This window comes from Melanerpes formicivorus, unplaced genomic scaffold (genome assembly GCF_026170545.1).
Source record: "Melanerpes formicivorus ecotype bairdi unplaced genomic scaffold, bMelFor1.0.p_v2 SCAF_50, whole genome shotgun sequence".
NCBI classification, from domain to species: Eukaryota; Metazoa; Chordata; class Aves; order Piciformes; family Picidae; genus Melanerpes; species Melanerpes formicivorus.
In genome coordinates, this window is record NW_027142402.1 from 3,171,110 (window position 1) to 3,190,971 (window position 19,862).

General features: G+C 47.0%; 1 protein-coding gene across 3 annotated transcripts in view; it reads left to right on the forward strand.

The window, feature by feature from the left end:
• Positions 1-19,862, forward strand: part of CRYBG1 (crystallin beta-gamma domain containing 1) — a 93,361-nt gene that overhangs the window by 56,271 nt on the left and 17,228 nt on the right. For all 3 annotated transcript variants that reach the window (XM_068160471.1, XM_068160472.1, XM_068160473.1), the window contains 13 exons: positions 1,096-2,560; positions 2,656-2,832; positions 4,740-4,787; positions 4,908-5,026; positions 6,526-6,688; positions 8,073-8,212; positions 10,403-10,529; positions 10,858-10,893; positions 11,516-11,658; positions 11,889-12,015; positions 12,376-12,521; positions 18,490-18,616; positions 18,818-18,850. In XM_068160471.1, coding sequence (XP_068016572.1) covers positions 1,096-2,560; positions 2,656-2,832; positions 4,740-4,787; positions 4,908-5,026; positions 6,526-6,688; positions 8,073-8,212; positions 10,403-10,529; positions 10,858-10,893; positions 11,516-11,658; positions 11,889-12,015; positions 12,376-12,521; positions 18,490-18,616; positions 18,818-18,850 — 2,851 coding nt within the window. The remainder of the gene's footprint in view (positions 1-1,095; positions 2,561-2,655; positions 2,833-4,739; positions 4,788-4,907; positions 5,027-6,525; positions 6,689-8,072; positions 8,213-10,402; positions 10,530-10,857; positions 10,894-11,515; positions 11,659-11,888; positions 12,016-12,375; positions 12,522-18,489; positions 18,617-18,817; positions 18,851-19,862) is intronic.

The window sequence follows — 19,862 nt, forward strand, 5'->3', positions numbered from 1 at the left end:
GCTGCTGTGTTTTTCTGTTTCACAGAGCATGAAGCAATTACACACGTTTGAAATGTGTTCTCCTTACTGAAAGTCAAGTGGGTTTTTTTTGTTGTTGTTCCTGTAGTTACTCCTTCTTTTTGTTTTAGTCAATTCCTTTTGAGATTCCAAAATTTAACCTGACTGTGATGCCTGTGGAAAATTTCATTGCAGTGTTTGGAAACTGCTTCAGGGTCTTAATCAAACTTAATGCCATCCAGAAGGACCTGGACAGGCTGGAGAGGTGGGCACAAGCCAGCCTCATGAGGTTCAACAGGACCAACAGGGTCCTGCATCTGGGTCGAGGCAACCCCAGGCACAAATCCAGGCTGGGCAGGGACTGGCTGGAAAGCAGCCCTGAGGAGAGAGACTTGGGGGTGCTGGGGGAGGAGAAGCTCACCAGGAGCTCTCAGTGTGCACTTGCAGCCCAGAAAGCCAACCAGCTCCTGGGCTGCATCAGGAGAAGTGTGGCCAGCAGGGCAAGGGAGGTGATCCTCCCCCTCTGCTCAGCTCTGCTGAGACCCCACCTGGAGTACTGCCTCCAGTTCTGGAGCCCCTATTACAAGAGGGATCTGGAGGTGATGGAAGGTGTCCAGAGAAGGGCCAGGAGGATGAGCAGAGGGTTGGAGCACCTCTCCTATGAGGACAGACTGAAGGAGTTGGGGCTGTTCAGTCTGGAGAAGAGAAGGCTCCCAGGTGACTTCTTTGTGGCCTTCCAGTATCTGAAGGGGGCTACAAGGAGGCTGGGGAAGGACTTCTGAGGCTTTCAGGTAGTGATAGGACTAGGGGGAATGGAATGAAGCTGGAGGTGGGGAGATTCAGGCTGGAGCTGAGGAGGAAATTCTTCACCATGAGAGTGGTGAAGCCCTGGAATGGGTTGTCCAGGGAGGTGGTTGGAGGTTTAAGCCCAGACTGGATGAGGCTCTGTCCAGCCTGATCTAGTGTGGGGTGTCCCTGCCCATGGCAGGGGGGTTGGAACTAGCTGATCCTTGTGGTCCCATCCAACCCTGACTGATACTATGATACTATACTATGATGATCAAAGATGTAACTGTGTTGTCACTTTGCTCCCTGTAGTCCAGCCAAACCCAAGAATGTGGAGCTGAATTTTAAAGCATCTACCAATCAAGACAATTTAGAAAGCGAGCAGGACACTCTGGAGAAACCAGTCAATAAACCCAACAACAACATTGCCAACAAAATTTCCTTGTTTGAAAACAAGTGTGCCAGCCAAAGCCAGAGGCCTGCTGACATCCCTGCTGCCAAAGCTAGCATCGTGCCCAGCACCTTTGTGGGGCGAGCAAAGCTGAAGTTTGGAAAGCAGCCGAAGGAGAGTGAGCAGCCTGATAAAACCTTAAGCAAGCAAAACAGTCGCCAGAAGCTCTTTGAGAATGGCACAGCAGAGAAAGAAGGCGCTGCAGAGCTGAAAGGCAGACACGAAGACAGCTCTGCCTCCTATGAGGACATTGGGAAGATGACAGAACTGAAAGTGAAAGCTGCAATATCCCTGTTTAACCAAAACAGCAAAACTGATGCTAGTAGTGTTTCTCTGAAGCAGCTTGATCAAGAGGTAACCACAGGCAAAAAAGAAGGTTCCCCTTTTAAACCACCTTTGCACTCGCCCAGTAAAAGTGAAAACGCTCAGGATAGTTCCTGCCAGAGAAATAACACAAGCCCGGAACTCCGCAGAAATGAGGAAAGGGTGCTGCCAAACACAGAGGTGGTATTGTCTCCCAGTGATGATAAATACCCTCTACCATCTCCTCAGGCTTCTGTGCCAGACCTGAAGAAGATGGAAAACGGAGGTACAAAGGCAAAGCCGGGGGATTTGAGCTTTGCAGCACTGCAGCACGACGACAGCGGTCCAGAGAGCGCATCGATAGCAGAGCACAACGTCAGTGCAGAGCAGAGCCCCGGCAGAACCTGCAATGGATCTGCTGAGGAGGACAGCGTTTTTGACTCCCCATCTGACATGAAGAAGTTTGCTGAAACAATCAAAAACTTGGACAGCTCGGTTTGTTTACCCCAGAAAAAGAAGAGATCAAAGCTTCCCAAGTCACCAGCGCCTCACTTCGCAATGCCTCCCATCCACGAGGACAACCTGGAGAAAGTGTTTGATCCCAGTGTGTTTACTTTTGGCTTGGGACTGAGAAGGGAAAAAGCCCAGGATCTGTTACCAGCCCAACAAATTAAACTGCAAAGCCTGGAAACGATAGCCAGGGTCAGGCCCAAGCGTGCATCGACAGAGCAGAGCATCATATTCAAAGCCCTGCAGTCATGTAGCAGAGAGGAACCTGCCTTTGCCCAGGAAATAAATGGAAAAGAGAGCTTTGATGGCACAGATGGGGAAATCAAGAGATCCCGCCTCGAGAAAAGCTCCCTCTTCTCCAGCTTGCTCTCCTCTACTTCCAAAGAAAAGCTTTTTAATCCCTCTCTTGCCTCAGTGAATAACACCCCAGCAGCTTTTGCAACTGACCCCTCAGGGTCGCCTCCTTTACAGCAGGATGCTGCTGGGCCATTTGGCATGCCTCAAAAACCTGAGGTAATCAAGCTAACTCATTAAATGCAACCCTACACAGTTTCTTCTGCCTGCTGAAGGACTGCTAATGTTGATGGTTATTCTTCTTTGCTATTCAGTCTCTTTCAGATGTGAAGCTCCCAGGTTTTGTGGAGAAGTACATGCAAGCAGATAGTGCAAAAAATGAGCTCAGTTTACAGATGCCCAGCTATGGGAACCCTGAGAAAAGCTTTTCCAGCTGGTTAGGGACGAGCAGATATGAATCAAATGTCCCCACTGGTTTATTAGAGGTGGATGTAAGTATTGTCTTGTTTAAAATCTGCCTGGAAAGTTATCCAGCTTTTGTATTGCCTACAGCTGATGTGCATACATTGTTTTGCTTTGCTTCCCCTTTTAGGGACCTACAAAGATTACAAATGGGGATGGCACAGCCTGGTAGAGGCCTGGTCTGGCAAGGGGGTGTGTACACACAGGCTGCCCACTAGGCTCCACAGAGTTCCAGTACTTGTGCAGCACCGTTGCTGGCTCTGAAATGCCTTGCTCCAGTTAGGAACTGAAAATGTTTGTGTGATGCATACCGACTGTGCATGTTCCACTAAGAGAATGATGATGCAATGGCTAATGGGTGATGTGAAGGAAAAGAGTAAGGGCAGCCCAAAACAATGACTGTGGCATTCCTTAAAACACAGTGCAAGTTCTAACTGGAACTGAAGCACAGGCTGGAAAAAAAAACCCAGTCATGCTTCAACGTGTCTTGATGATGCCTACAATAATCTGATGGTGGTTAGGAGCTCTGGCCCGAGACCACTGCCTGTCCTGGGGACTGAGCAATCTGTTCTCTTCAGTTCCTTGCAGCTGCTGCTGGTTATCTCAGGCTTTAACATATTTAGGAGATGTTTATTGGGGAATTTTTATTTAGCTGGGGTTTTTTTTTGGGGGTGAGAATAGTTCCTAGGAGACCAGGACCCTGTTCTGGAATGAGTAGTCCTGCCCTCCTTAGGAAACTGAACACATAATTGCAAGGCTTGCTTTATTTGCTTTAGGATGACGTGATGCAACCACAACTTTCCCACATACTCTGTGTCATGTAGTTTACCACTGACTGCAGCACTGGTTCAGATTTTTGGATACCTCAATGTGTTTTCTTTGTTCTCAGCTTTTTTTTTTCAGGCTGTTGCTTATTGCACAGCCTCACACATTTTGAGGAAACCTACCTTGTTCCAAGGTTTCGTAGTTTCATAGTTTCATTCAGGGTTGGAAGGGACCACAAGGATCAGTTAGTTCCAACCCCCCTGCCATGGGCAGGGACACCCCACACTAGATCAGGCTGGACAGAGCCTCGTCCAGCCTGGGCTTAAACACCTCCAGGGACGGAGCCTCGACCACCTCCCTGGACAACACTTTTCAGGGTTTCACCACTCTCATGGGGAAGAACTTCCTCCTCACCTCCAGCCTGAATCTCCCCACCTCCAGCTTCATTCCATTCCCCCTAGTCCTATCACTACCTGAGATCCTGAGAAGTCCTTCCCCAGCCTTCCTGTAGGCCTCCTTCAGATACTGGAAGGCCACAATGAGGTCACCTCGGAGCCTTCTCTTCTGCAGACTGAACAGCCCCAACTCCTTCAGTCTGCCCTCATAGGAGAGGTGCTCCAGCCCTCTGATCATCCTCCTGGCCCTTCTCTGGTGTTCAGCACCACTTTGATTCCACTAGTTAATTCCTACATGTGTATGCCATCTTGCCTCCTGTCTCTTCCTATATTCCTCCAGAATTATTTCATCCCTTGTGGTTAGCAGGACATTAACACTTCCATCAGTATCTCCATCGTTGCAGTGTGGGTTTGGTTCTGCCAGTTTTTAAAGTAGTCTTTTTGGTATGAAGCTCCTGGACTATAGAGGAAGCTGATGGAAGGATTTTGAAGGTTTTCAAGTCTGAGTTGGCTTCAGTGTGATGCAAATTCAGAGTTTGAAAACAAAAGAAAGCAGAAATGTGTTCATTTGTGCATCTATTGCTCTTCAGGCAGGAGGAGTTGAAGCAGTAAGTATGAGCAGTTGAAGTGTTAACAGCTTTCTACTATTCAGGCAGAGTTTTATTTGGTTTCACTAGCTCTGTCCTTTTTTTTGTACCTGAGCATCTTGACTGAATATGGTTTTGGTTTGGTGTGGGTTTTTTTATGGTGACTTTTATGTCCCCACTCTCTATTAGGCACTTTCAAGAAATGGACAAAGTAAAATCAATCCCAGGCCTGGCAAGGTGAGATCAGTTTTGTTATCTTCACTACTCTTCCCTAGATTTAACTTGTAGCAAGACAGACTCACATCTTGGTGGTGTTTGTTTGGGGTTTGGTGTTTTTTCTTGTCTCTTTCCAAACAGCTGGTGATATACTGTGAATCAGACCACCACCAAAATGGTATTGAAGTTTTCCATGACGTTCTGGATTGCAGTTCTTGGGTCCTGTCACCAACAATTGTAGTTAAAGTCATCAGAGGATGGTAAGACATTAACTTTAACTCTGTGTCATTGGCCTACCCAAAAATCTTTTGAAGCAGAACCAGCATGTAATTGGCAGTAAGCCTGGCTTGCAAATGGCAATGTAATATGGACACCTGTGAGCAAGAAATGTGGCATTTTGCCTCTGCAGTAGGGTGTTCTGGGCCATGAAGCTTCCTTTGCTGAAAAATTGAGTGAGTGTTAGCATCTGGAGGGATGCATCATTTCATCAGGCACAGGATGAACTCACAGATTCTACCTGGCTATGCTACCCTTTGACTCCTCTCCCCTCTATGCACAGTATTTGGATGGACTAAAAAGCTAACAGAGGATTTTAAAGCCAGGTCTGACATGGGTTTGGATGCAGAAGATGAGCTCCATACCCAAAGCTATGAGGTGGTGCTGTGGAGACAGTCAGCTGTTTCTCTGATAATGCTCTCTGATTCTTGAGGGAGTTTTTCTCTACAAGCTAGATTGCCTAAGACTAATTCAAATCAGTTCATCTCCTACACTCTTCATAGCCTTAGCAGAACAGCTGTGATTCATGTGGAGAGCGTGGCAAGTGAAGTTGTGGGCAGGCTGTAACACAGTCAAAGAGCAGGTTCTCAAATGAACTGATGGCAAGCTGCAGAAGCAAGGGCTGGCTGCAGTAGGAGGTGGTGGGAAGGCCACTGATTGCTGTTTAGATTCAGGGAAATTTGAATGAGAATCTTTCTATCTGTGTGAACCAGGTCTTCTTTTCCAGCATGAACTAGGGAAATGTTTTGGGTTTTTTCCCAACCCCTCTTCAAACAGAGCTCCAGGGGAGGTTTTGATATTTGCAGATAGAGTTTTTTATAGAATAGAATTAACCAGGTTGGAAAAGACCTTCGAGATCATCCAGTCCAACCTATCACCCAACACCATCCAATCAGCTAAACCATGGCACCAAGTGCCTCATCCAGGCTCTTTTTAAAGACCTCCAGTGATGGTGACTCCACCTCCTCCCCGGGCAGCACATTCAAACCTGCCATTCAAACCAAAGTTGTGCTTGTCCTCTGTGCATTCCTATCATCCTTTGGCACACCTATTCCAGCCCCTGTGGAACTTCAGGCTGTTGTTCACAGGATCCAAGTAGCTTGTCTGTTTATACATGACACAGCAATCTGCAGTGTCAACGTTTTCTGTCCTGCAGATAGGTTCTGATTAGCATCTCATGCAAAATTTGGTATCCATAGGCATTTGCTGCCCCAAATCATCAATTTAAAAAGGTGGAGCAGTTTTTCATCAAATTGCAAAGTCAGCAGCAGGCATCATCTTTGGTTGTAGTATTGCGTGAAAAGGTCTCACAGGGACTAGGAATGGCTTGCATCAGCTATGCTGGGCGAATAAAGCTGGATTGGGGTGGCTGGAAGGGTCTGGAAATACTACTTCTTATGAAAGGATTTGTTAAATGGGAACATGAATTTTGCAAACCCCACTTGACAAAGCACCACTAAAACCATGCAATTTCCCTTTGAAGCTGGATACTCTATGAGAAACCCAATTTTGAAGGCCCCTCTATTCCCCTGGAAGAAGGAGAGCTGGAGCTCCCAGATATTTGGGGCACGGGTACTTCTGAAGAGGCAAACGAGTGCAAACCTCCACAGCCTGCAGTGATTGGATCAATAAGGCATGTTGTTAAGGCAAGTAGTAGCAGTGAAGGACGTTTTGCACAGGTCTTAATGTTTGGTGATGTTTCCTGGTAGCAAAGCGTGGTGGGTGCATTAGGACAGAAGTGTAACATGAGTTCCAAATGTGTGGAAACAGTCTGCCACGTTCAATTGCTTGTTTAATCACAAAACAAATGGGGGTGGGCTTGCACAGTGGGGGTTATGCAAACATCCTCTGGAAGGAAGGGGCAGAGAGAAAACTTTGTGGGGTTTGTTAGAACAGCCTTCAAAATTATATGCAGAGCATGTGTTTTGTAGCCTGGTCAGTCTCTCAGGGTGTAAAAAGCCATGCCAGAAAAGCTTCACTAATTCCACAGACTCCTGTTTTCAAAGGACATGTGTGGGTTTCCCCTTTTGCTTTATTCAATACAACCCAAACTTGTGCACTATCCAGACTTCAGTGTCACCTGCCAAACCTTGTTTGAGCCTCAAAATAATAGCCCCACGTGCACAGACTCACCAGGGAGCTCCTTCCACACGTGGTGGAAGAGCCTTCCTGAATGCACTTTTCACCCACCATTAAGTAGCTGCCTTTGCAGGTTGCCCAACCAAGCACGAGTGATGAAGTTATTTGACTAGGAGAGGAAAGAGGGAGGAAGGTGTACTGCTTGTAACTGCAACTCTTGATTAAACTGTTCTCCTCAAGGATGGCTTGCTTGGTGTCATCTTGGGGTTTAATTTGCTAGAGGAGATCTGAACTGATGAAAGAAGATGCAGATGGCAGAATGTGAACAATGTAAATGCTGATTGACTGAGTGTCTTGGTCCCAACAGAGGCAGGCAAGCTGGCCTAGGTAGGCTTTTGTTATAGAATAGAATAGAATTAACCAGGTTGGAAAGGGCCTTTGAGATCATCAAGTCCAACCTATCACCCAACACCATCCAGTCAACTAAACCATGGCACCAAGTGCCTCATCCAGGCTCTTTTTAAACACCTCCAGTGATGGTGACTCCACCACCTCCCTGGGCAGCACATTCCAATGGCCAATCTCTACTTCTGTGAAGAACTTCTTCCTAACCTCCAGCCTAAACCTCCCCTGGCACAGTTTGAGACTGTGTCCTCTTGTTCTGGTGCTGCTTGCCTGGGAGAAGAGACCAACCTGGCTGCAACCTCCCTTCAGGTAGTTGCAGAGAGCAATAAGGTCTGCCCTGAGCCTCCTCTTCTCCAGGCTAAGCAACCCCAGCTCCCTCAGCCTCTCCTCATAGGCATCCAACAGAAGCAGCAACTGGCAAGTGGGTGGAGGAGGGGGGGCAAGAATTTCGAATCAGCAGGCATTTCAAAGTGGGCTTGGCTGTGCACAGCAACTGCAGAAGTGGCAGCACAGGTGAAGTGATGATGGCAATCTTCATTTTTTCAGGATTACAGAGTTTCTCGAATTGATTTGTACACAGAGCCGGAAGGGCTGGGAGTCGTGACTTCCTTTTTTGATGACACTGAAGAAACAGGGGTGTTTGGCACCACTCAGAAGACTTGTTCTATCAAAGTGCACTGGGGCATGTGAGTATGTAGCTCTGTGTGAGCGTGTGCTGCTATGAAAGGAATTTGCTCGAAGCCACGAGTTGCGCCTGTCGGACCTGCAAGCAGGCTGTAGTTACCCTAGTCCTGTATTTTGGTGCTCCTTGTTGACAGCATCATTAGGACATCGTTGTCAGGCTGCACCCTTGGAGAGACTGACCTCTTAAAAATGTTTTGCTGGAGCTGGTTTGAATTCTGCTTGCACCTAGCAGAGAGGGTAACTCTTGTGTATTTGTAGCACAGGAATGAGTTTGCTTCTCCTGCTCTTTCCCCTATAGGCAAATCATAAATGAGAGCAGTGTCCAGTTCTGGGCCCCTCAGTGCAGGAAAGATGTTGAGTTGCTGGAAGGTGTCCAGAGAAGGGCAATAAAGCTGGTAAGGGGTTTGGAGCACAGCCCTGTGAGGAGAGGCTGAGGGAGCTGGGGTTGCTTAGCCTGGAGAAGAGGAGGCTCAGGGGAGACCTTCTTGCCCTCTGCAACTCCCTGCAGGGAGGTTGTATCCAGGTGGGGGTTGGTCTCTTCTCCCAGGCAAGCAGCACCAGAACAAGAGGACACAGTCTCAAGCTGTGCCAGGGGAGGTTTTGGCTGGATGTTAGGAAGAAATTCTTCACAGAAGGAGAGATTGGCCATTGGAATGTGCTGCCCAGGGAGGTGGTGGAGTCACCATCCCTGGAAGTATTTAAGAAGAGCCTGGATGAGGCACTCTGTGCCATGGTTTAGTTGATCAGATGGTGTTGGGTGATAGGTGGGACTCAAACATCTCTCAGACTGCAGACTGGTTCTTCATTTGCTTCAGTGGGACAACCTTTTTTTTTTTTGGTACTAAATCTGCATAGACTCTTTCAGCCTTGATTTCTCTCTCTTGCATTTGGATGCCTTGGAGGAAAGCAGACTAATATTTGCACCAGGAAGCAACACAGAGAGCTGAAAAAATAACCTTCCTCAGATGTCAGTTCATTAGTCCAGGGTAGAAGGAAGTTGCTTCTGCCACTTGCTTGCATGAGAAAGTCAGTAAATTGCTGCTGCTTTTTTTGCTTGCTGCAGGGTTTTTTGCTTTCTTCTAGTTTATAGGCATGGCACAGTCAACTTTACTGGCAGTGGAGGGAGGCTGTGATTCTGAGTAACCTTGCCATGTGGGTGTGGTTGTATCGTCTTAAAGTTTCCCAGTGCTCATGCTTAATTGTTGTTTACTAAAAGCTGCCGATGAGAATGAGTCAGTGCACCTTTATCTTCTGATTGTGCTGCCTCCATGGCCTTCCATCTGCTGAAATTCATGCAGTGAAGTTTGAATCATTTAGGTTGGAAAATACTTTCAAGGTCATTGTCCAACCGCTAACCCAACACTACCAAGTCCACCACTAAACCGTGTCCCTCAGCACCATGTTTACACAGCACCTCCAGAGATGGTGACTCCATTGCTTCCCTGGGCAGCCTGTTCCAGTCCTTGACAACCCTTCTAGTGAAGAAATTTTCCCCAGTATCCACTGTAAACTTCCCCTTCTGCAAGTTGAGTCTTTCCCCCTTTGTACTCCTGCTTTTTCCCTGGGAGAAGAGACTGACCCCACCTGGCTCCAGCCTTCTTTCTGTGGAGAGCAATGAGGTCTCCTCTCACCCTGCTTTTTCTTCAGGCTGGGCAACCCCAGTTCCCTCACCTGCTCCTCACAGGACTTGTTCTCCAGGCCCTCAACCAGCCTCATTGCCCTTTGCATGCATTCCAGCACCTCAAAGTCTTGTAGTGAGAGGCCCCAAACTGAATCCAGTATTCAAGGTGTGGTCTCACCAGCACTGATTACAGGGGGACAGTCACCTCTCTCATCCTGCTGGCCACTCTTATTTCTGATGCAGGCCAGGATGTTTCTGGAATGAAAATAAGGCTTGAAACTTACTTCAGTCTGAAAGTTGGATTGCCTTCAGATAAGGCAGAGTTAAATCCTCAACTGTGTGTTCATTGCACTGATTAACTTTTTTTCCCAGCCTGTTCAAACAAAACACTTCCATTAGTGGTGGTTCCTGCACAGGCAGATGCCAGCTTGTAGTTGGCAGTTTTGGTGGTAAAGAAAGAGAGTTTTATTAGGGGTGCAGTGATGTCTTTTCCAAAGTAAGCATGCTGTCTTGTTCTTCACTGTTCAGAGACGCTCTGGAGTTTTTATCTCGTGCTCTCCTCCTCTTTTAGATGGCTAATTTATGAAGAACCTGGTTTCCAGGGAGTGCCTTTAATGTTGGAGCCTGGTGAATATCCTAACTTGGCATTCTGGGAGAAGAAGGAAGCCTACATTAGGTCCATGAGGCCCTTGAAAATGGTAACATGCTGTTGTTGTTATTTGCAAGTGACACGACCTGCGTTTGTGTTAGAGAGAATGTGTTCAAGGGGCTGTGTTTGCGGAGGCTCACAAAGAGGAAACTCTTTTAAACCCAAATGTTTTAGCCTATAACATGCTTGAACTTTCAACATTTGCTTGTCTCCACTTCTGCCTCCTTGTTTTGACTCCTGCTCTTCAAGGCAAGTTTCACCTTCATTTTGTCTGTTTTTGTGTGTGAAGAGTGACTGACTCTTGTAGCTGCCTATGGATTGTCTAAGTGCAGACAACTTAGGGTTTTCTCCTTTCCTTTTGTGTCTTTTTTCACCAGGGTGGTCGCAAGGTTGAATTCAGTGGAGAGCCAAAGGTAAAAGTCAATATTTATTTGCTTGTCCAAAGGTCTCTTTTAACACCTGCACTGCACAGGGGTAGATAAATAGGATCTTGACTGGGTACCAGCTGCTGATGTCTAGCGGCTGGTCCTGCTGTGTGTGACCACACCAGGAAACTACAATTTCTGCCATGTTCATGTATCCATCACATGGACTGAAGCTGGAAGAGGGGAGGTTTAGGCTGAATAGTAGAAAGAAAATCTTTACAGCAAGAGTGGTGAGACACTGGAACAGGTTCCCCAGGAGGCTGTGTATGCCCCTTCCCTGGTGGTGTTCAAGGCCAGGCTGGATGAGGCTTTGAGCAACCTGGGCTGGTGGAAGGTGTCCCTGTCCCTGGCAGGGGGTTGGAACTGGATGATCTCTAAGTTCCCTTCCAACCCAAACCATTCTATGAACAGCAGATGGGCAGTGAACATTCAGAGCCTCATGTTGCCTTTCTGAGGGAAAGACCTCTTGGAGTGAACAGTGAGGTCCTACCAGTTAGTTTTCTAATCTTCCCTATGCCTTCTACGTGCCCTTGCAAAACAAACTCTTCAGAATCTATCATGCTCTCTGCAACACTTCTTGTTTTTATCTTTTACTTCATTTCTCCTACAGGTCATTGTTTATGAGAAGCCTTTGTTTGAAGGGAGACATGTGGAGATAGAATCAGAGATCCTTATGCTGGATGACAGAGAATCAGAAGGAGAAACAACACTTCCCCTTGCATCGGTGGGATCCTTGAAAGTGCTAGGAGGAATGTAAGTGTGCCAAAACACCAGCAATATTGCCCCTTCCATTGAGGCAGTGACTCCATAGTCTGGAAAAGCAGTGAACGAACCCAGTACCCATTTATTTCCTTTCTTTTCCTTGTTTTTCGGGGGGTTAAATATGGAAAAGAACAGATTTCACACATCCGTATCTGCTCCATAACAACAGGGGGGTGGCAGCTCCGTTTTCACACACAGCCTCTGTTCTTGTTGTTGTTTAGTTGGGTTGCTTATGAGAAGCCTGGGTTTGAAGGCCACCAGTACCTGCTGGAAGAAGGAGCATATCAGGACTGGAGAGACTGGGGTGGCTATGATGAAAAGCTGCAGTCGCTGCGACCCATCCTTGGCGTAAGTTGCAAGAGCAGGGAGCAGGCATCTCCTGAGTGCACTGAGAGGTCATGTTGCATGAGGATCCCGAAGGTCTTTTCCAACCTGTTCTCTTCTGTTCTCTTCTGTTCTCTTCTGTTCTCTTCTGTTCTCTTCTTTCAACAGAAAGAGTAATTGGCCACTGGAATGTGCTGCCCAGGGAGGTGGTGGAGTCACCATCCCTGGAGGTGTTCAAAAAGAGATTGCATGTGGCACTTGTAGCCATGGTTTAGTAGTCATGAGGTGTTGGGTGATAGGTTGGACTTGATGACCTCTGAGGTGTTTTCCAACCTTATTGATTCTATGGTTTTCCTCATGGTGCTTCTCTTTGTTTTTAAACAGGACTTCACAAGCTCCCACATGATAATGTACAGCGAAAAAGACTTTGGATCAAAGGGTTCCAATATTAATGTGCTAGGAATCATTTCCAATTTGAAAGACACTGGATATGGGCTGAGGACACAGTCTATAAACGTCCTGAGTGGTGTGTAAGTGATATTTTTTTATTGCTGTTTAATGTGCTGATCTTTGTGGAATTGGAGAGTGTTTGCAGAGGTTTTTCAGCACTCTCACCCCCAATGTCAGTGTGCAGTCTTCAGGTAAAAGTTTCTGCCCTTGACTGCAGAGTGTGAACAGTCAAGTTTAACTGAGTGTGTGCTGAAAACCAGCTTTCTTCTCACAAGAAGATCAGGTGGTCCCTGGGAATACTGCCTTACATCCTGGGGTGTAGTAGAAGGGTTGTGGTGAGTAGGTTAAGAGAGGTGGTTCTCCCCCTCTGCTCTGCCCTGGTGAGGCCACATCTGGAATAGTAAGAACACAATATTTAGCACAGTGGGTCCCAAAACTTTGCATTGGCATGGCCATGAACAGCTCATGCTTTGTGCCACATGTTGTCACACTCAGCTGATAAGTCAATAGACTGTGCTGTCCAAGGGCTGAACGCCTCTGCTGTGAGGACAGGCTGAGCAAGCTGGGGCTGTTCAGCCTGGAGAAGAGGAGACTCTGGGGGATCTTCAGAGCTACCTTCCAATACATGAAGGGATTTTTCAAAAGGGTATCTACAGATGGGTCAAGAGGGAATGGTTTGAAGATGAGGGAGAATAGATACAGACTGGAGCTGAGGAAGAAGTTCTTCAGTATGAGGGTGGGGAGACTCTGCAATAGGTTTCCCAGGGAGGTTGTGGATGCCTCCTCCCTGGGGGTGTTCAAAGTCAGGCTGGATGAGGCCTTGAGCAACCAAGTCTAATTGAGAGACATCCCTGCCCACGGTGGGGAGGTTGGAGGAGATGATCTCTAAGGTCTCTTCCAACCTGAGCCATGCCAGGGTTCTGTGGGTGGATGTTTTATTTCAGTTAGTTTTTGGGGGTACATCAATTGCAGATGGAGTTTCACAGCCTAGGAGGCTGCATGAAAGCATTCTAGAAGTACAAGCAAGCATTGGCAGCCCAGTCTCCAAATTCACCAAATTACTTAAGGTAGAGGAACCCAAAGTGTATGAGACATGGAGTCTCCCTCCCTGCCTGGTATGCTGGTGACTTGCTGAAAGCTCTGCCTTACCCAGCCCCACCCTGAATCTTTCTGTGCATTATCTGTGCAATATCTCTGCAAGTTTTGTCTGGATAAAGATTGCAGAACCCAGCTCAGTGCATTCCAGAGGAATGGCTTTAATTTCTCTCTGGATGTGGTGTGACAGCAGTTTTTCTTCTGCCTGCTGACCTTTGAAGCCACTGTACCCTTTTGTGTTCTGTAATGTGCCAGGGAGATTCATGGGAAAGAGTCATCTCTGAAGGTTGGGAAACAAATTGTGGGTTGCCTATAATGTCCTTTTGTGTAGTTGTGTCTGAGCAGCCGAGATAGGAATCATCCTTGAGTTTGAGTATTCCAGTAATTAAGAGTGACTGTAATGCTCTGATGGTAAAGTCATTACAAACAAAACTGCTGCCCCACAAACTGTGCTCCTGCTCCTCTAATCTCGCCTTGTAGCCTCTTAAAGGTGTCATTTGTAGCAATAAGCTTTTAAAACGTTTAGTTCCATTGTTCATAGCAGGTGACTGGCCCTCAGCTCTAGACAGGCTTGTGGGACCTTTTTCTTCCCAAAGAGTGTTTGGGGTTTTGTGGTGGTGTCCTTACTAATTGCTGAGCCTGTCAGAAAGGCTGAATGATTCATGAGAAGCTCTGCTGGGGAATGAAATGCTTCACTTTAAATGCCAAACAACTGTTCAGGTAGAAAGTTTTTCTGTCTTTCCTTCCAAGAAATCAGTCAGAGTGTGATGAATAATCCATTGAGCAATTTCCTGGGCTGTAATGCAGGTGATGCCGTAGTGAACTGGGACAGGCTCAGTTAAGGCTTATCCTAATATTTCCAAGTGACCTTCCTGGTACCCTAGTGAAAATACTGAATTGTTTTTTAAAAGGCAAAAGTGTAGGAAGCCTTGAACCTTCTCCAGAGGTTTTTGAACTGCAGGTACCTGGGCTAAGCAGTTATTGCAGTAGGAGATAACAGAGGATCTCTATTGCCCACATTAGTAACTTGATTGCCCTGTAATTTAAAGGTATATCAAAGCAAGGAAAGCCTGACACTGCAGTGCACAGATAGCACTCAACAAGTCCCAGGCTGAACTGCATCTCCAAACTGTGTGCTGAAGGCAGCCCAGCTCTGCTGGAGTCCATATTCCACGGGGGGGGGCGGTAATAGAGCACCAGCTGCACTACAGTTTCCAGCTATGATGTTTCTGAGGGGAGTTTCCAAGCAATATTTTACCATCTTTGCTAAACCCACTGTGAAGACATCCCCAAGAAAAGATATCCTCAGGTGATGAGGATTGACTTCTGCAAAATGAGAATGTTGTGCTCTTGAGCAGGCTGCAGAGACTGGCCAGGCACAAAGTCCAGGGAATTTTATTCTCCTGAATCCGGGGCAAGCCAGACTGCCTGAAAGTAAGAGAAGCCTTTCTTCTTTTAAGTAGTGTTTGATGTTTCCTTCCAAATTGGCAGAGTTTTAAGCAGTGGAAAATGGAAGTATTTGCTAGCAAGAGGTAACACCCTTTGCAAGTTTCAGCAGGTACCAAAATCAACTGCTGTACAGTTTTGATTTCCCTTCTGCTGAAAAGCTCTTCAAGCTTATATTTAACAGCCCTCAAAATCCCAGGAGCTGCATGTTTGAAGTATGCCTTTTCTTTATCCATGAACACACTGAACTCTTGCCAAAGCTACTGAAGAAGCCTTTGTCTTTTAGCTGATCCTTTTGGAACTTGGGAAGAGCTTTTCTGGATCTGGTTTGGGGTTTTTTTCCCCCCACGTAGGTGTTTGTGGTCCTGTAATCAGCCTGGGTTTCCCCTGATTTCCAAGTCATTAGCCCACAGTGCAGCTGTGGCTGTTTCCTGTGTACATATGGGTGGTGATATGAAGGAAATTAGGTGATGAGTTGTTCATATGCAGGAGCCAGAGTGTAGTAAATTTGGTACAGATGCATTTGGGAAGGTAACATAGGTGAAGCTAAAGAGGTGTGAGGTACGAGAACAAACCTCACTGGGAGCTGAAAAGGAGAGGAGCCTTTGGGTACCCTGGGGGAGAACACTGCAGAAAAAGCTTTCACTTTCTTCCATCTCTGAACTGAGATAAATTGACAGTCAAAAAAATCCTTGCAAGGAGTCAGGAAATTGATGTTCACAGGGGCTGGGATACTGGGAAGCACAAGCACAAAGGGGGATGAGAGAGAATCTCTTTTCTCTCTTTCCTTATTATAAACAGAATTGTATTGCTTCATCCTTTCTGTTAACAGTGCTACAAATCTGCAAGTGCCAGCTACCTTCCTGGCCCCTCATGGCCTCTCTGCTTAGCAGGTATAGGCCACTGCAAATCTATTGCATCCATGTGGTAAAGTTTTAGAGATTGAGGATTCTCTCTCAGACCTCAAAGAGTGCCTGAGAGCTTACAACTGTCACAACTGTGACATTTAGTGTCAGGACAATGTTACCATTTCTTCCACAGCTGAGAGAGGTCTTCCCAGGGTTTAGGTAATCTGTCCTGCCCTAAAATGAAGGAGCAGTGCAAAAGGGGGACTGCCCCTCTCAGCTGATGTTAGAAGGAGCATACCTGATGAGGAATGGTCAGTGTTAAGAAGATAGTCAGGCAAGATGAATCCTGGGCTAACCATGGGCAGAGCTGGGCTCTGGCAAGTTGTCTGTGTGTGAGTTCTTTTCTTGGCTGTTCCTCTAGCCCCTGTTTGGAGCTGCACTTCCTAGGCATCACATTTAATGGAATCATAAAATGGTCTGGGGACCTCCAAAGGTCATCTGGTCCAACTCTGCTGCAGTCAGCAGGGACATCCTCCGCTAGATCAGGTTGCCCAGAGCCTTGTCCAGCCTCACCTTGAATATCTCCAGGGGTGCAGCCTCAACTACCTCCCTGGGCAATCTGTTCCAGTGTTCCACCACCCTCATGGTAGAAAAGGGAAGCTACTCCGTGTGTAACAGTGCTGACAACATAGAAGTGATGGCTTTAGCTACATCTCTGGTTCCAGGGACATGGATGGTGCAGAGGTGTGAAGGTCTCCAGCACCACCCTGCTAGCAACCTGGGATGAGGCTGTTGCTCAGCCTAACTAAAGCAATTTTTAGGGCTAGGGGTTACCAAAACTGCTGTGTTAGAACTCACTCCCTGTGGGGCAGAGTTGTTGGTACCATGCTGCAGAGCAGTACTGCAGTTTTTGTGGTGCCTGGCAGCAGGGATGTGACTTGTGCTCAGATATGGAGGGGATGTCTTCTCTCTGGGCCATTCTCTTAAGTCATGAAGCTGGATTAAGGCAGTGCTGCTTCCTAGAGATAGTCTTGAGGTGTGACAGGTTTGGCTGGCACTGAATTCAGCTGCCTGACCTTCACTAGTTATGGCTCTCAGCAGCTTGTATGGCTTCTGAATGACATGGAGAACAAGAAGTGATTCACCAATAAACCCTGAGCCTCAAAACTAACTAGAAGCTGTGTGTGCTGACTTGCACAGAAGAGTGGTGCCTAAATCCCCTTGATCTTCCCAGAAACATGCTAGTGAGATACCTTGGTTACTTCTGTGTTCAGGCTTGTTTCTAGATTGGGGGAAACGAAGTAACTGCTACCTAGAGATTCTTTGGTGGCATCAGGCATGTTTTATCAGTCCCTTGATATCACTTGTTGGCATAGGTGCCCCTCAAGGTAAGCTCATGCTCTGTGCTTGCACCCAAAACATCCAGTGAGCAGTTGCTGCAGTTAAGGACCCCCCATGCTCACAGCTTTTGGTGTGTGTGGCACACAGCTGTAGACACACCTGAGACACTGCAACTGTCTGCTCAACTTCTTGTACATTCCAGTGTCTCTCTGATGAATTAATATCAGGTGATTTTGAAATGTGCCTTGAAATATGCCCTAAGTAATTAGTGCATAACGAGTTAGAATAATTGATTATATCTGAGGCAAACCAGGAGATGTGAAGAGTGATAAATGTGAATCACTGTACCTTGGCCATGGGCAAGCAATACAGAGTTCATCCTTTCAGCACAGACCTGTTGATGCAGCTTTATTTCAGCCTGAAGTTAGCCTTCCTCTTACATCTGCAGAGACTTTGGAATAAGCTTCTTAGAATCCAGTTGCTCAGTGTGTGTTTAGATGGTGAGAGTCAGGTGTAAGGTCCTGCATCTAGGTTGGGGCAACCCAGATATCTGTACAGGGTGGGGGGTGATGAGATTGAGAGTAAGCCCTGCAGAAAAGGACTTGGATTGGGGGTGCTGGTGGGTGAGAAGCTGGACATGAGCCAACAGTGTGCACTTGCAGCCCAGAAGGCCAGTGGCAGCCTGGGCTGCATCAAAAGCAGTGTTGTCAGTAGATGCAGAGGGGTGATTCTGCCACTTCACCCTACTCTGTTAATACCACGTGTGGAGTACTGCATCCAGCTCTGGAGCCCTCAACAAAGGAAGGGCCTGGTGGAGGGGATCCAGAGGAGGGCCAGAAAAATGATCAGGGTGCTGGAGCAACTCTCCTACAAGGACAGGCTGCAGGAGCTGTGGAACTAGGAACAAGTTCTTTACCAAGGGGGTAGTGGAACACTGGAACAGGTTGCCCAGGGAGGTAGTTCAAGCTCTCTGGGAATATTCAGTCAGGCTGGACAAGGCTCTGAGCAACCTGATCTAGTGAAAGATGTCCCTGCTGGCTTCAGGGTGTTGGACTGGATGACCTTTGGATGTCTGTTCCAACCCAAACCATTCCATGATTCATATTGGCATAGTAGGGTGAAGGAAGTGAAATTTGCATGGGGTTTGAAGTGTCAGATCCATGGGCTTGTTCAGGATTTTATCAGCATCACAAGTTGGCACTTGAGGGGAGAAAATGTGTATTTGCTCTTACATCAAGAGAGCAATAAATGGCCCCAGCTGTGCTTTGGAAAGGCAGTGTGCCTTCTCCCCATCACCCTTCTCTTCTGTCTCCCTCAGGTGGGTGGCTTATGAGAACCCTGAGTTCACAGGAGAGCAGTACATCCTGTCTAAGGGGCTGTATCCCAGCATTGAGGCATGGGGGGGAAAGAACTGCAAAATCTCTTCAGTTCAACCCATCATTATGGTAAGCAGTTAACTTTGTCCTGGGTTTGCAAGCTTCCCTGAAGTATTTGACCCTCTATTTGTTTCCTGTCAAATGCTGCAGTTTGTTTGCATCCCTTAAGCAACAACTCATAGCAAACTTTTGTGTGCTCTTTGTTTTAACACTGGGTAAGACACATCTTATTTTTTCTCTTTCTTTCTTTTCCTCCCCAAACTTCTGCAGGATGCTGTTGGAAGCGAGAGAGGTAAAGTCAAGGTAAGATCCTTCTCTGAGTGCATGAAACATACTGTGTGGTGTCTGTGACCTGCATAAATAAATGGCTTTTTGTCTAGTGTGACACCCAGGTGTTTGCATAGCTGGTTGGCTAGTCAAAGAGTCAGAGCTGCAGGTGAAGGCAGGCTGCTTTCCCAGCCTCCACAGTAAGGCACATTGAAGGCCCAAGGAAGGTGAGGTTTAATACCCAGCTGCCACCAGAACTATCTCAAGGCACAGGCAATGTTTTGGTTCAGCCAGTGAGCTCTTTTTGGGATATCAGTGATTGTTCTGAGAAGCTGGAGCCCACAAGTCTTTATGCAGAGGTCCAGGTACCTAGATCCTGTTGCTGAGTCCTCAAAGACAAAACACAGCCCTCTCTAATTCGAGCAAAGGCAAATCTTCATAGCCCTCCAAAGCTACCCGAAACCAACCCTCCTCCCACAAAAGGATGTTAGATTCCTAGATTCATAGAGTGGTTTGGATTGGAAGGGACCTTGAAGATAATCTGGTGGCAAACCCCCAGCCACGGGCAGGGGCAGCTCTCACCAGAGCAGGTTGCTGTTTGTGCTGCAGCTGTGACTTAATTCCTTTTGCACTTAGCTCTTGGGTTAACAGAGCTGCTAATGGTGGTTGCACTTCAAGGGAGTCTCATTTGCTCCCAAATGCTGCTGAGTTGTGCTTAAGTTAATGCCACCTTTGTCAATAACTAAGAGGAGGACATGGCAGGGAGAACTTGTCTGCTCAGGGACTTGATGTACTTTCATGTTGAACTGCCTCCTGTGTGCAAATATTAATGTGTAGCTTTGGCAGTGAGGCTAGTGGGGGACTTCCCCCAATCTGTCATAATTCTGAACCTTTTCATGTTTGTCCTTGTACAAAGTTACTATTTTCTTTTGTCCCAGTCAAAATGGTGAGTATGTCATGGAACCAAACAGCAGGGAGAAAAGTCTTAGCTGTCTTGTTTTGCTTTCTTAACCAGCAGTATGCTTCTCTGGAATCTCCTGCACAGGGG